Source organism: Gossypium raimondii, chromosome 13, assembly GCF_025698545.1.
Source record: "Gossypium raimondii isolate GPD5lz chromosome 13, ASM2569854v1, whole genome shotgun sequence".
In the NCBI taxonomy this organism is placed as follows: Eukaryota; Viridiplantae; Streptophyta; class Magnoliopsida; order Malvales; family Malvaceae; genus Gossypium; species Gossypium raimondii.
The window spans coordinates 1,937,807-1,955,396 of NC_068577.1; the positions used below are offsets into that span (position 1 = coordinate 1,937,807).

Genomic DNA, 17,590 nt, shown 5'->3' on the forward strand with positions numbered 1-17,590 from the left:
CTTTGGTTTATTTACTGTTTTGGTCCCTCTATGTTCGGCGCATGTTGCAATTTAATCCTTTTAGTTTTTTTATTTATTTCGAAATCGCCCAGTATTTAAGTTTTATTTCGATTTAGTCCGCATTTTAGCTCTTCTATTATTTTAGTTAACTATTTTATTATTATTGTTATTATTATTGTTATTATTATTATTATTATTATTATTATTATTATTGCTTTTATATAGATGTATATTATATATATATATATATACTTACATACATACTTTTGTAATATATATATATATACATATACCTATTTTTATAATTTATTTATACATGCATATACATACCTACATTCTTTATGTATATTGTATAATTTTGTACATATCCATATACATATCTATATATATATTATTTTCATATATATATATATTTACAGATCCTTCATCTTTTTAAAATATGTATTTTATATATGTATTTTATGTTTTATGATTCATATATATACCTATATGTATATACTTTTCATATTTTAATTTACATACGTATATATGTATATACTTACTTATATGTATATATTTTTATATAATAATTTTAAAAATGTACATATGTTTTTATATTTTACATTATATATATATGCATACACGTGAATACATTTATATAATTTATTTATATATATATGTACATAGTTCTTTTTTATAAATATATAAAGTATACATATATATACATACTTTTATATATACATGCTTTCATATATCTCCATAATTTATATCTTTTATATTTTATAGCCTTATTCATTTCTTTATTTATATTTTCATTATTATTTTGAATGAATGTTTTAATTTTATTTCCTTATATGCATTGTTATTTTGTATGTTATTGGTTTATCCTTTTACCTAATTTATTCTCATTGCTATTACTCATATTATTTATGCTACATCATCGTATTCATTTTGTTTTGTTCGCATATTGACGTTGTGTTTATTTCGTGTTAAATTAATTTTATTTGATGCATAAATTATGATTTTATTTGAATAAGCAAAATCTCGTGTTTAAATTTGGGAAGGTCGTACCCTAACTTACTGGGTTTCGATTTTCACAATAAATTTAAATACACGAGCCTTTTTCAAAACTCAAGTTTTAAATGATCTCGGGAATAAAAAAAAGATCGTGTCCTAACTCACTGGTCGTGATCCTTTTTTAATCCGAGATAGCTAAATACCTTTTAAATTGCCGGCATTCATTCGCGCATCGGGAATTTGAGACATTGTGTCCTAACTTACTGGATATGATTCTCTTCCTCGATTAATGTGAAATATGCCCCTTTCCTCAAACATTTTCAACATTTTAATACAAGGATCGTATTTTTAAAACTCTTCAAAGTTTTCAATTTTCGACATTAAGACATTAACTAATCAACTAGGTGCCAATTTTGGGCGTATCGAGGGTGCTAATCCTTTCTCGTGCGTAACCGACTCCTGAACCCGTTTTTTGAATTTCGTGGACCAAAATTGTTGTTTTAATAAAATCAAATCGTTTATTAAAAACAACCACTTTTCAAGGTGATCCGATCACACCTCATAAAAAAAGATCGGTGGCGACTCCCATTTTTTTGTTTTATTTTCAAACCCAAGTCGACCTCGTTTTCATAAAAAAAAAATGGTGTGAACATAATACATTTGGGATGGGAAAGTAGAGGCGGCCGATTGGCAATTGATAACGCCACCTTAAATAAGAAAGGAACAAATATGACTGTAATTACAAATAAATAGCCAAATATGAACCATATTTTTCTCAATCAAAAGAAAAAAAAAACATGAACCACAAGTGGGGAAAGAAGTTGTAAATATCTGGGCAGTGTTGATGTCACACAAACCAGAGCTGATGAAAGATGGACAACGATGTCACACAAAAATGGGCAGTGTTGTAAATATCTGGTGTTCCCATATGAAAAGATTGCAACCACACCTTTTCAAAATTTTCAAGAAATGAGCTGAAAACTGTTGCAGCGCATTTTTCCCAACCACAATCTTTTGAAACCGGATTCAAAACTTTTTGTTTTGAATTTTGAACCAATAAAAAGAAGTTTATGTTTTTTCAGGAAACTAATTAATTTGAAATTGAAATGCAAATGATATCATTCACTGCATATTACCATGCATCTAACCTATAAATTTTTTTAACAATTGAACATTATACTGGTTCATTAGCAGCATACATATCACAGTACAGGCTGTCAGAAGAAATTATGATTAAGAGCACTAGCTGAATTCAAATGGAAGCAACATAAAGGACGCATACACTAATATTGCACATTTCGGTCAAAAACAAAACTTATTTGAATCAACATGAAGTAGAAGAACGGAGAAGGAAGAAACATACGTTGAGAAAACAGTATCAATATGGGAAGAAACCAAAATAGCATTTTCTCTTGCTTCAGGTGCATATTTTGGCAGCATTCTTAATACGCTGTGATCCAGATCAGAATAAATAATTGTTCTGTCCACAAACATGCCACTGTCCAGGCGAGTTGCACCAACATTAACAAGGAAAAGGTCCACTTCAACATCAACCTCCCAGTGAGCTGTTTTTTTAATATTTTCTAATTCTGCCAAAACATACTGTTGTTGAAAGCAGATTAAGTTAAATCTACAACATGATTGCACAAGAAATGGATCGCAAGAACAGCCACTGTAATTTAATATATATATAAGTCAAGATGCTTGACCGATGCAAGAACAGCCCTTATAAAATAAGGGATAAATCAAATCATAAAAATGCAAGGTAATCCCTGTAAAGCAGCAAAATAAGAACATTTTTAAGGCACAACACAATATACCAACAACAACATAACGTCATCCAGTTGTGAAATAATTCTTTTTCTTTTTCTGGTTTATCTTTTAATGAGAATTTTAATTTCAAAATGTATTCTCTTTTAAGTTTTGGGTCTTGAATTTTATCAATAACTTCGATCATAAATTCTTGGTATTTGGTTAACATATTAATTGAGAGTTCATTTTCATCATTAGAAGACTGAGATGTTGTACGTAATTCGTCTATTTGTAATTCATCTGTTTCGATAGATATATCATTTTAGAAGAAGTTGTTTCTAAATTCTAACAGAATCTTATTTAATTTTGCTCTATTTCTTCATCTAGATTTAAATTATTGATTTTTCTTTTAATTTTACAATATTTTGAGATATATCCTGGTTTTTCACATCTATAACATTTTATTGTTTTATCAATTTTGTTTTCTGTTGTTTCTTTCATTTTCTGTATTTTCTATATTTGAGTTTTTTATAATATTCTGAAATATTCTTCTTTCTATTTTTGGTTTTATAGGGCAACATGTTTTTGAAGAAGAAGGTTCATTCCTAATGTCAAATTGGTGGCAGAATGATCCTAATTCCTTTCTACATTGATATCTTTCTTTCTTAAGTTGCTTTTATAATTTTAAATCTTGATAAATTTTTAATCCTTCTTTTGGGTGAAACTAATTAGTTCACCATATGTAAGCTTTTCATATGGAATAATACCTCTGTAATTTTCTCTTATTTGATTTCTAACTTTTTCTCCAAATAAAGTGGAAAGTCTTGCTAGAAACTTTTCTTTCTAAATCGGTTGTTGGTTATAAGACCTTTGCATAACTCTAGTCATAAAGACATCTTTATACCATTTAAAATCGGTTAATTTTTGCATTTTAAATTTTAACAACAAATAATAAAATATTATTATTGTTAATATTTATATATCTTATAATTTTTTAAAGTCATATATAATCTTATAAGTAAACTATTCCTATGGTGCATGGATATTTAATTACTGTGATAATACATTCATTTTTATTTAAGTAAATATTAAAAATATTTCCTAATTTAACCAAAGACAAATATAAGAAAATAACCACTTTTAAATATAATAAGAATTATTAATTCTTTAAAAAAAGGAATTATTAATTACAATAAAAACAATTTGACAAAATAAAACACATATTTAATATCAATATCAATGTAATTAAAATGGTTAGTAAATGTAATTGAATTGATTCGAACCAAATCAATTAAGAATCAAAATTAAAAAAAATCATTCGAAAAAATTAAAATAATTTTAATTGATATCTATTTAGAGAGTAAAATAATTTATGAAGGGTAAAATGATCATTACTCAAATTAGATAATTATATGACGTAATAATTACTGAAGAAAAGTATTGAAACATGATTGATTGAATATTTTATTTTATTATAAGATATTTATTAATATTTTATTTAATTAAAGTTAGTGTAAAAAGAAATCTTCATCTTTCACAAAAGCCTACGTCTATGGAGAGGAAAAGAACAAAATTTTGTTTTATTTATAATTTAGACCTTTTCCATTAAAATTGTAACATTCCAAAAACCGGGCTAGAAGAAATTGAGTCGTGAAACCAAGAGTGGTTATCTCTCGATTTGTGAATTAAGATTTTTGAAATTTTAACAAGTTAATCTTATTCAATGGTTTAGTGTTGTGTTTGTGTGCGCGCGAGGTTTTGGGTTTGAATCTTTTTGTTGAAAATTTTTGCTATTTTATCTAAATTCCTATTCTTGAGCATCTGGCATAAATATTATTTTTGCTCAGTTGATAGCAAGAATGAGCCTACTGATTTAATGGTTAAGCTTCTGTATATCTTGTGGTCCTGTGTGTGAGTTCATGTGAAAGCAATGAGAAGTTATTTTTATTATCCTGCTTTGCGAGTTAGTTTCTATTTTTTGAAATTAATTAAGTTTCTTTCAAAGAAAAACTTCCTATCCTTTTTACATTTTTTTTTGTTTTCCTTCCACTTTTTTCTCTACTGTTTCCTTTTCTTTTCTTATTGGTTGGGATCTTCTCCCACCCTTAGTTTACTGTTCGAATCCTTTCGTATATGATATTCGAAGTTCTGTTGTGCTGTAATTCTCTAGTCAAATTGTGTAAGTGTTCTTTGTCAAGTTTTTCTATGTATGAGTTTTGATGAACGAAGTTATATTTTTTTGTATGGAGTAGATTTCTTATTTGCACAAGTTTGTTAGGCGAAGATCTTAAGAGTAACGCTTTTCCTCAACGATTTGAGTTGTGTTTCGGTTTACGAGCAAAGGTAAGCGTTTAACTTCGTTTAAGATTTGGTGTCAAAGTCCTTCGATGTACTTCGCTTTGGATGTTAGTTCAAGCATTTTGTTCTGGTTTATTTGTTTGATTTAGCCATTGTAGTGTTGTTTTTTAGGTTCTAGGATTGCCTCTGTTGCTTCTACGTCAAAACCATATCAAGTGGGTACCAAAAACTTGAATTTCAGCAATTTACGAACGTCGAAAAACATGGCCTTTGATGCCACACGGTCGTGGGTTAGGCCATGTGGTAGATTGTGTGAGGCACTATTTAGGGTCACACGGGCTAAGGACACGGGCGTGTGTCCAGGTCGTGTAACCTATTGTTTGGGATCACACGGCTATGTGTGAGACCGTGTGACAAGTCGTGTGAGTCACTAAGAGGGCCATACGGGCGTGTGCTAGGCCGTGTAGGTCACACGGGCCAGACACTCATGTCGTGTGTATCCATAAGGGCGTGTGGGTCAAAATTCTGAAAGTTTTCCTGAGGCCGTGAACGTCTTTTGGGTCAAATGTAGGTCTTCCGTAGGGTCTGTATGATCTGTATTAAGCTATAAAACTTAGAAACCATTGATTTGTTAGTGTATAATCTAGTACCTGTACGTACATAACATCTCGGTGCTTTGGTCCAATGTTCGGGTCAAGTATGGGGTGTTACAAGATATATTATAATCGCACTAAAACGTCAATAAGGTAAGCTAGATACAACATAATAATAACAAGCAAAGTAAACATGGACTCTTTGCAACTAAGAATGCAGAGATTCAATCCAATCTAGCATCCACGATCCAATCTAGTCCATCAATGAAGTTCATATCACTAAAATGAAGATGTTTGAAAATGATTTGAAATGTTTTTAAACTTGATTAATTTTTAGTCCCTGCATCCAAGTTTCAAAACTTGCAAAGTCAATAGCTAAATTGCTATAGTAAACAACCAAGTCTCAAGACTCATGTCTCAAGATTTAAGGTACAAGTCTCGAGACTTTTAGCCTGAAATGCTTAACAATATGTTTTTATGCCTTGACTCGATTCTGGATAATTTCTATACGTAATTGCTTCATAATAGGACTTGGGTAATGGCTTAAAATGTTGAATGGGACCTTGATAACGTTAGGTTAGCTAATGAAAGTTTAATAGTCATTTAGTGAAAGTTTATAAGTCATTTAATTGTAACATCGCTTACTCGAGTCAACCTTTGGGTTTAGATAAAGACTGTTACATTTAATAAGAATGATGAACTTCGTTTGGACTTGATTATCCATCTGAATTACATTCAGTTGTAATTGCAAATGTTATTTTACATTGTTGAATAGAACAATCCACTAACGAATTTTAATTCAAATATATATAATCTAGTTGAATTTATGATTTCAACCAGTTATGGATTTGTATTATTTTTATACTTGTAAAGCTTAAGGGTGTGTTTTCCATTGAAGGGAAAACACTTTTAAACCAAAAGTAAAGTGTTTTTCCACCACAGAAGTTATGAAAAACACTCGACTTTTGGAGTCAAAAGTGCAACCAAAAAATGTTTTTCCACTCAAATGCAAAAGGTAGGATTAAAGAACTTTTGGTTTTTGGCTTTTATATTTGGAAGTGAAAAATATCAAAATATCTTTATTTATGTTAGCTATTTATATTTTATATATCATTATATTAAATTATTTGAATATAATTTATTATTATATTAGATTATTAAAATATTTTTATAAATTTTACAAATAATTTATATTTAATGTATCATAATATTAATTATTTAAATATCATATAACTTAACTAATTTTTACTTTTGACTATCATATTTAAAAGAAAATTTAAACCATCAAGCGTAATTTTTTGGCAGCAATAGAGAACACTAAAAATTAACAAATCACACTTTTTCATAGTACTTTTCTACTAAACTTTTCAAAACTACTTTCGTTTTATTTCCTCTTGCTTTTCAAAAATACCTTTTATGACCATAAATAATGCTTAACACATAAATTCTAAAAGTATTTTAAAAAAACACTTTTTAACAGCAACAACAAATAGAAAACTAACCCTAAGTTGATGAAAGGGCAACAAAACAACCCATAATCAAGCCCAAATGAGAACCCTTAGCTGAGGAACTCACCTTAAAACAATGGGACCATGATAGTTACCTCAATTTTTTTGATAATTGATATGCATCTTACGTACCCTTAGTTATCTCACTTTAACCAACTAAACGATAAGTTGGGTTTGCAAGTAAATGATTAGCCCTTGGCAACGAGAGCCCAAACTTCTCAGTCATATCGAGTTCATTAGGCAACATCCCATCAGGCAACTCCCAATCAAAGCAATGAACTAATTGAGCTATAATTAGACGCATGGTGGTCAACCCTAACTGCATTCCAGGACATCCTCTACGGCCACTCCCGAAAGGGATGAGTTGGAAATCATGTCCTCGAAGGTCTATGTTGCTATCCTTGAACCTTTCTGGAAAGAACTCTTCAGCATTGTTTGACCATACTTTGTGGTCTCGCCCGATGGACCAAACATTCACTAAAATTCGCGACTTCTTTGGAATGAAATATCCATCAATGGTGATATCTTCTGTCGACTCACGTGGAATTAGTAAAGGCGCCACTGGATGCAACCTTAAACTCTCTTTGATGACCATATCTAAGTAAGCAAGCTTCGGTAGATCCGACTCTTCTACCATTCTATGCCTTCCAACAATTCTTTCTAGTTCTTGTTGAAGAGCAACCATGACTGAAGGATGCCTTAGAAGCTCTGCAAGTGTCCACTCAATGGCTGTAGCTGTGGTGTCAAATGAAGCTGCCACCATGTCCACCATTATGGCCTTGATGTTTTCTCTACCAATGATGTACTGCTGCTCTTCATCGTTAGGGTTCATGGGTGTATCCAACAATGAAACCAGTACATGAAAGAAATCTGTGTAAGGTTTTTGTTCCTTGGCGTAAGTCCCTTGTTGATGTTCATCAACCATTTTGTCAAAAATTGCGTGAAGCCCATTGCTTGTCCTCTTAAGCCTTCTTCTATATCCCTGCAATGAAACGATAGATGGAATCTGTAATATATTATTTTATTCTTCATTACTGTCAAGTCTTTGTGAAAATACTAGATTTATTTGGTGAATCAAGTATTTTAATTTTTTTTAATTCGAACCAGATAATTTCTAAAGAAGGTAAAGATACGACGAATATGTCACAACTTGATAAGTATTTTAATCTTTTAAAAACCTATAAAATCAAATTATTCAAAGATAATTAAACTCTTAAAATACTTCTTTATAGCTAGACCAATCGATTAAACCCACAGTTGAATAGGTTTTTTTTTTATAATTTTTAAATAATTTATTCAATTGAAACGATTTTCAACGAATAAAGTGCAACAAATAATTTGAAAAATCATAAGAACTAGCGTGATGCAAAACAACTAAAAGCATGAAATTGAATTTTTTTTTATAAGGGGTTGAAGTGGACTTGTTCATAGATTAGGTTATTTATCTAGACTCGAAGGCTTGTCTGAAATTTAGAAGGGTTTAGGCAAAAAATGTTAGGTTCGAAAATGAGCTTGGGCAAAAAAATTAAGCCCATTTAAAATATGGGTTGGACTCGAGCTTGAACATTCAAGGTTTAAGCCTGGTTCAATCCGTTTTAAAATTTATAATACTTTATATTATGTAATTTAGAACACATTAAGAAACAAACCTATAGTAAATATATAATACTACTCTAATGTAAACAATAAAATAATGTTAATATGATTATATAAAAAATTTCAATAAATAAAATGTATAAAATTATTAAATATTAAAATAATATAATATAAATATTTAAAAAAATTAAAAATAATATGGACGAGCCTAAAATGGGCTTGGGTTAATTTTTTTGTAAATTTGAGTGAATTTGGATAAAATTTTAAGTTTATATTCTGGGTCAGACCAAACTTAAACAAACATAAAATCTATTATTATACTTAATACCAACCCATGAACACTTATAGGTTGAAGGGTGAAGAGACTTAATATTTTTGAAGCTTGAACTTTTGTTTTTAAAGGTTGAACCTTGAAGTTCTAGATGTGAGTAATTTGTGAATATTTTTAAAACTTGAAGCTCGATGGAGTAATATTTATTAAATTTATAATTATTTTATTTAAAATGTATTTTATGTCACTCCCAATTTGTAAGTCATAACTCGATTGTTTTTTTAATTATCTAATTATAAAATAAGTTTTATAAATATTATTTACTCTTTTAATAACCTTTCACTTTTTAAACATAATGTCGTTTTATTAAAAAATTATTTCGTAGATCTTTCCTAACACACTATTTATAGTCCCTAATGAATTATATAAGGTTTAACTCATAAATTAGTATTTAAATTATACTGATTTTCTCATCTTGGTATCTAAACTTTTTTTAGTCACATGTGATACCTAAACTACTTTTTTTTCTTCAAGTTGGTACCTCTGTTGAGTAAATCGTTAGTCAAACTGTTAAATCTATTTAAAAAATAAGCTTAACCCATAAATTGGTATCTAAACTATACATTTTTTCCAGTTTGGCACCTAAACATTGTTTTAGTTACAAGTGATACCTAAACTACCAGGGGTGGAGCCAGAAATGAAATTTTAATTTTTAATAGTCTATATATTTATAATTTTTAAAAGATTAAATTAAATTTTTTTATAATTTTAGGGGGCCAAAGTTTAATTTTACCTTTACTAAATTAAAATTTTAAAAATTCCTAAAGGACCTAAATAACAATTTTCCATTTGAGAGGGGATTGAGGCCCTTGCCAGCCCCCTAGATTCGCCTCTGTAGACTGCTTTTTTTCCCAAATTGACATATATGTTAGTTTAAGATTGTTAATTGTATGGAGTTGTGATTTCACATCATTCATATCCCTTTCTAATAAGAGAATGACAAATAAGATTTTTCCTCCTGATTTTTAGCATATTCAATTGGATTTGAATTTTTTTAGGAGAAAAAAAGCTAAAGTTTAAGATGAAAAATCTAATTTGTCATTCTCCTATTGGAAATGAATATAGATGACATAATAATTAAAAATTGACATGTGTCAATAAAAGCAAAAAATATTATTTTCTCTTGTATATATATTTTTATTTTTTTCTTTAAAATTGGACTGATGGTTGAACCGGTTAAGCCACAAATTCTCAGTTTGATCACTTTTTTTTGGTTCGATTAAATATTATTGGTGATAGGCTTTTTTTTTATGAACTTTTTTTAACTTCAGCTCATGTTTTCATGATAAACTTTTTTTTTTCTAACCTAGAAGGGTGCGGCTTGATACATTCGCAACATCCACTTAAAAATATATATATTTTATTTTTCTCTCATCGTGTATATCCGTGAAAATACAAATATTTTAAAAAGATATACACTAGTTCCGCCAGAAACAGTGATGGCACCAATAATTTTTTTAAAGAAAAAACATAATTATTGGCTGATGATTGGTCGAAAAAGTTGTAACGTTGCCGATGTGTCAGATGACACCGGTTTGTACGGTAACAAACAACTTATTTTCGTAAATAAATTTTCTCATTGTTTGTAATTAATTAAATTTTTTATATTATTTTGATAAAAAAATCTACATCTTATACAATTTTCCTAATTTTTTATATTATTCTGATAAAAAAACCCAAGATGGAGCAAGTAATAACAAAATAAATTGTGAAAAGGAAAATCATATAAAAATAGGATAAAATGAGAAAAAGAAAAGGATATTTACCTGAAGGTCAAGTGGTGCAAGAAAAGGTAGATAATCTGATAGATTGAAAACCCCAGCCAAGAGCATGGTCTCGTCAACTAGCGGTTTGAATTGGAATTTATCATCCATGGACTGCCCGAAAAGCAGTTTACACATCATTACTTCAATAACCTTACCTAACTTCCGGCTAAGGTCCACCGTCTCACCCGCCGTCACTGCCTTCCTCACCGATTCAACCAATGACACCACCTCTTCCTTCCTAACTGGGGCAAAACATTCGATTTTTGAAGCACTAAGGAAGTGCAAAGTGGACAATTTCCGTGCAGTTCGCCAATAGGAACCGTAGTGGGCAAAAGCCAAGCCCTTGCCACTGTAGGTCAAGTACTCGGTAGATTGGAGGTTAGGCCTGGAAGCAAAAACAAGGTCATGGACCTTGAGGAACTGTTCAGCGGCTTCAGGTGATGATACCACAATGGTCGGTACATAGCCTAGCTTTATTGACATTATGGGTCCATATTTTTTGCCAAGATGGTGAAGGGTTTGGTGAGGAAGGTTCCCTAGCATATGGAGGTTACCAATAATGGGAAGAGGAGCAGGACCGGGTGGATGTTTCCGGCCATTTTTGTGGTGGTTTCGTGGGCGGAAGAAGTAGATAAAGGAACAAAGAGGTACAAGGAGTACCAAGAGTATGGCTAACGTTGAATAATACATTTGGGATGGGAAAGTAGTTGGGATGGGAAAGTAGAGGTAGCCGATTGACAATTAATAACCTCACCTTAAATAAGAAAGGAACAAACATGATTTCACAACTTGGCCGACAAGTAATGCTGTAATTACAAATAAATAGCCAAATTCTCAATAAAAAAAAAACAAAACATGAACCACGTGGGGAAAGAAGTAATAAGTGGGATTTTACATTAGATTTATGCCTTAATTTATGTATTTTTTGACACAATGTATAAAATTATCTATAGCTCTTCTCTGATTTATAAATAAGAGGATAATACATTTCAGTGCACTCAAACTCACATACTTTTACATTGACAACAATACACATACTAGTCAAGCTAAGACTTAATCGACTGCGTTAACTTATATATTGATTGAGATTAATGCTTAATCTATTTAAAAAAATATAGAAATATATTTTTAAGATTATGAAAGTGGATTGTTAATATATTGATTTGGCATTCAAATGACAGCTTAATATTTATACTTATGATTTTTTTATAATTGACCCAAATAAATTGATTATTTACGAAAATGATTTAACTGTAAAATCTTATATGAAAATGATTTTTTTTACAATACATGTTGGTGTCGGCCATCCATCATCCTTTAATGATTGCCTGGTCTATAAAAAATATATATTTTTTTGTGTTCATTGGCACCAATATGTATTTTTTTCAATACACTTAAAAAATATGGACATTCCAGGATTTTAGAAAAATATTTTAATAGGTGTGGATGTTCTCGTTGCCAACACTGGTTTAAATTTAAAAAAATGATGTTTTGCTTTTTTAGTGTCGACATTCTCTTTGCCAGTGTGGTTTTCGAATTTATTTTTTGCCGGCGTGCTCTAGTTGCCGGGATAGGTGAAAAGAAAAGAGGAACAGAAGAAGACAAGGCAGCTTGAACAAGAACAATATAGACATGGAAAATATAACAATTAATAATAACAATAACAAAATTAATTAATTGTAAAATAAATAAGAAGCTGTGGAGTTATACCTCGTATTTTTCGGCTTTTCTTCTCCCAATTAAACTCTATTTTTTAGTTTTTCACTTAAAACTCTGATTAGTGTATGTTATTTTAATATTATTTGACCTATGAATTTAGCTGTAAATATGTCCTTTTCCACCTTAAAAAAATAACCCATTACACATTTAGGTATTAACTTTTATAAGCTTTCAGAGAAATTTGTGTTTACGTTTTGAGGGTTCTTATTTTGAGTTTCAGGATTTAGTTTTATCCCCATCTTTTGTACTCTTCATTTTTACCGTTTTAGTAAAATTATTTTTACTCATGGTTTTCTATCCTCTTCGGAAGGGTTTTTCCACGTAAGATATTTGCATTCGATCATTTCAATTTCCTTGTTATTTTATTTGTTCGTTGCTTAATCCGGTTGATCTCCAATAAAAGCCAACATGGTCAAACGAAAAGATAAATAAGTAAAAAAAAAAAAAGGAGATGGTAAAATAATTATTTGTTCGTTGCATTGTAGAAACATGTCATTTTAGTACAAGATATTGCACTCGGGACATTTTCATACATAAACAGTTTATTTAGGTCAATTATTGAAAAACCCGTATACCCATCCTTACTATTGGATTAAAAATTGTTAGCGATATTAACACGAGAGACCCAGCTGGGGCTTTTTTTATTTTTTAAGATACTTCTATGAATCTAAATGTGATTATTAAGATTTTATACAGCTGAGCTAATCAATTTATCTCAGCACATGGAGCTGTGTCGAAAATGGGATCTAAATCTCTTTGTGCGCCGTTAGTCCCAAGTATGTGTTTTTATCTCAATACGAATGGTGCGGTTCAAACAAACATCGAGTTATCTGCTACAATAGATGTGATTCGAGATGAAATTGGGAAGTGTTATGTCTTTGTTATCGAACTGTAGACAATTTTGAATAGTTTGCTCTTGCTTTATCTTATGAAGATAAATAGTTTATGCGATATACTCCTATAGAGAATAATCAAGTAATAGATACATTAATTAAAATGACTTTTGTAAATAAAGAAAAGTTAATACTTATTTATCGTTGGTCTTTGGAGATTCAAAAAATTTTAGAAGACGACAGAAGGGGTATTTTAACCCCTAGTATTCCTATGTAAATCTTTTGGTATTTTTGTCTGTTTTCTACACCAAAAAGAAAAAAAAAATGTTAGCGACATAAATATATTTATAAAATTATTATTAATAATTATCATAAAAGTGTGACAAATTTTAGTTGATAATGATTTCCCTGCTTGCTTCCACCGTCGGTAACTCTGACCTCTCGATAAAGACTCCAACCAACCAAATCATTATCTCAAAGTAAAGCAGAGGTAGACCTGTCCAGGGTCGCCCGGCCCGACGGCATATCCGAAATATGAAAAGGTTCGGGTAAAAATATAGGCTCGAAATATGGGTTTGGGCAAAAAAATGAGGCCCGTTTAAAAAATAGGCCGGGCCTCGGACGTTACTTTTTTGGCCTAGGCCCGGCCCGGCCCGAATATAATAAATATATATTTTTTATTTTTATTTTTAATTTTAAAATACTTTTAAAATAAATTTTTTATTTTTAAAATTGTAATATATTCAATATATTTTTAAAATATATATTTTAATAGGTAAAGACAAAAATTTTTTTTAAAATTTAAAAAATTAAAAAATTTTAAAATTTTAAATATATTAAAAAGATTAAGTATAACCAATTTTAAAATTTTAATATATTCAAATGTATTAAAATTTTAAACATATTAAAAAATGTTAAGTATAACCAATTTTAAAATTTTAATATATTTTTAATAGGTAAAGATAAAAAAGATGTTTTTAATATATTTAAAATTTTAAAAATTAAAAAAAAAACCACATTGCAAAAAGGGATGATGTAGGCAGCTCTAGAAACTGGTGGCACCAATTTATTTGGCTCCACAAAACAAAAATTTTAAACCCCCATATTTTTTAGAAATTATAGTATTTTCTTGATAATTTTTTAAACCACCAACTTTCATTGTAAATTTTAGGTCACTTACGTGTTTAATAAAAAATGAGTCATTTACATAATTAATTAAATCTTTTGGGTTAATTTTATAAAAAGCCTATTTTATTCAACATTAAAATAATTTTAATAATTTGATCACTATTTCTATGATCCAAGGATTGATATGATATCATAAGTTATTCTAGGAGTTTAAATGACTACTTTTATATATTTTTAGCTTTTTTAATAATTTTTATATTATTTATAAATTTTATAAGTTTATAAAAAATCAAAACATATTTGATTACTTTTATAATTTTATAAATTTTTATAATATTTATAAGTTTTTTATGATTTTTATAATTATTATAAATTTAAATTAATTTCAATTTTTTAAACTGTTAATGATTTTTTCTTATTTTTAATGATCTTTTATAATTTTTAAGAATTTTTATATGTTTTATAAAATTTTAAATATGTTTTATTCATTTTATAATTTTTATAATTTATTAGATTTTTAAATATTATTATAATATTTAATTTTATACTATTTATACGTTTCTATCAGTTTTAATATTTTATTATTTAATAATTTTATAAATTTTATAAATTTAATGATTTTTAATAATTTTTATGATTTTTAATAGTTTTTATGAGAAAATATTAAATTAAATAAAAAACTATCACATGTTATTATCTGATAAATCCGTCATGTCACATCTCAAAAATTGGGTTAGTAAAAATTTGGTTAATGAACTGAGTGCGGTCACGCCCGATTTTTTTTAGATAATCTTGCCACATTTGTCAATATATAAGTATCAAGTGTAGTGATTGAGTAATAATGGAGGCGTCATTGATGATATGAGTTTGAAACTTTGAATCCCTTCTTTTTCATTAATTCCCATTTGGTGCAAATTTGCTTCAAACCTTAATAAAAGTCATATCATATTTTTAAAACAATTGTTGTAGGAGTATGAATAAGGAAATATAAATTATTTATGATTTTTAATTTATTTTAAATAAACTTTGTGATTTTTAAAATATTTTCAAAAGTCCGCTGCCGAAGTTTTTTACCAAAATTAATTTTAATAAATAATTAAAATTATTACAAATTCTTAATTTAATGATTTAAGATGAGACTTCGATATAAAAATAATACTTTTCAAATACTTGGTATTTAAATTTGGATAAGTATTTTCAAATTCTAAATTACTTGGTATTTAAATTTTAAAGTTTTCGTAAAAACAACTGAAACCTAATTATTTTCAACAATTAAATGTTTTCAACGGTTTTAATGTGGCTTCCGAAATTTGGCCATCAAAATGAGCAAAAGTAAAATAAGTCCAATTCCAAAACTTGAGCGTTGTAGTATTCAACTTTAAAAATGTTCTTTTTAAACGAAAAAACTCGTAAAAAAAAACCTTTTAGAAAATACAAAAATTTAATTAATTCTTTTTGGGCCAGTATTTTTTGTTATTTTTGTCTTCTAATAAAATATCTAGTCCATTACTATCAACAAAAGAAATTGATTAAGCTTTTGTCATTAGTTAAAATAATCCATTAAACCCTTCGTTAACAAAATTTATGGTTGACTAGGTTGACTGTAAAAATAAATTGATAAACGAATCAAACGACGACATATGACAATTTATGATTTAATATGATATTTTCTCATAAAATAAAAGAAATTATTAAAATATAAAAAATAATTAAATTGATAGAAAGTTATAAAATTATAAAAATAATAAATATTATAAAAATCAAATTAATTCTAATAAATTATAAAAAAATTATAATATTAACAAAACATATTTGAAATCTTATAAAACGTATAAAATTCTTAAAAAACTTATAAAAGTTCATTAAAATAAATTAAAACCATAAAAATTTAAAAATATCAAAATTGATATAAACTTATAAAATTATAAAAGTAATCATAAAACTTGAATTGAATCGAATTAGTAGGTTGGACTGGTTAAACAAAATCGACAAGGGTACTAGTTCGGAGAAAGCCATTACACCAATTGACTTGAAAACTTGACGTTTGAATTGTTTTTACTTTTTTAAATTTTTTTACTTTTTAATGTTTTATTTAATCGAAATGGACGGATTGATTGAACTAGTCAAACCGAAAAACAAGCGGACTAACTGGTTCATCTAGTAGTCCCATTCTGAAAACTTTGGTTAGAGTATTCATACTAATGGCCCCTTTGGATGGGCGTTTACCTCCAATGCAGTGCGTTTAGCTTTCTTTTTGTGTCACGCTATAGTATTGCTACAATATATAATCTCATTGCAATCGTTGTTTTTAACTAACCGTAGGTAAACGCACCGTCCATCCAAAGGGGCCCTAAGATATGCTAATGATTGGATAATTAAATTTTGGTTTGATAGTATCTAACTACACCAAAAATATGTTATATCATACAATACTTAGCAAAAAAAAAAATCAATTTTCAATATCCAAACTACCGTACTGTACTTAAAAAATTAGAGATAAAAATTTATAAAATAAAAAACAATAATTTATCAATAAAAGGAGAGGATCTCATAATTATCGTCTTAGTTTTGAAATATTAAGAACATTTTATTTAACATGAAAATGACCCTAACGATCGATGACTATTTTCATTATCCGATGGTTGGTGTGATGTCATGTGCTCATTATGATTTTAGGGTTTAAATGACTTTTTATTTTTATTTTAATGCTTTTATGATTTTTATAAACTTTTTAGTAATTTGGATAATATCTTATAATGTTTTAGAATTTATTATATTATTTAATGTTTTTATGAAATTTTATAAGTTTTATACAATTTTAAATATATTTTTAATTGTATAATTTTAATAATTTATTAGATTTTTATAACTTTTTACAATACTTATAAGTTTTTATGATTTTTTATAATTTTTATAAATTTGTATCGATTCCAATAATTTTTAATATTTTTAATTTTCAATAGTTTTAATGATTTCTAATGATTTTTTTATAAGTTATTAAGAACTTGTATATGTTTTTATAAAATTTTAAATGTGTTTTATTAATTTTATAAATTTATTAGATATTTTA

The 17,590-nt window shown here is 28.0% G+C and overlaps 2 protein-coding genes across 2 annotated transcripts in view; both read right to left on the reverse strand.

The window, feature by feature from the left end:
- The window catches only part of LOC105783071 (uncharacterized), a 33,025-nt gene extending 30,519 nt beyond the window's left edge, over positions 1-2,506 (reverse strand). The window contains exon 1 of the mRNA XM_052626038.1: positions 2,360-2,506. Coding sequence (XP_052481998.1) covers positions 2,360-2,490 — 131 coding nt within the window. The 5' untranslated portion in view covers positions 2,491-2,506. The remainder of the gene's footprint in view (positions 1-2,359) is intronic.
- A 4,497-nt stretch (positions 2,507-7,003) lies between these two features.
- On the reverse strand, positions 7,004-11,586 carry LOC105783648 (cytochrome P450 CYP736A12). The gene is made up of 2 exons (XM_012609222.2): positions 10,841-11,586; positions 7,004-8,129 (listed from the first exon to the last, which is right to left on the reverse strand). Exons 1-2 carry the CDS (start codon positions 11,528-11,530, stop codon positions 7,296-7,298), a joined length of 1,524 nt encoding a protein of 507 aa, XP_012464676.1. The 5' UTR covers positions 11,531-11,586; the 3' UTR covers positions 7,004-7,295.
- Positions 11,587-17,590: the final 6,004 nt, after the last annotated feature.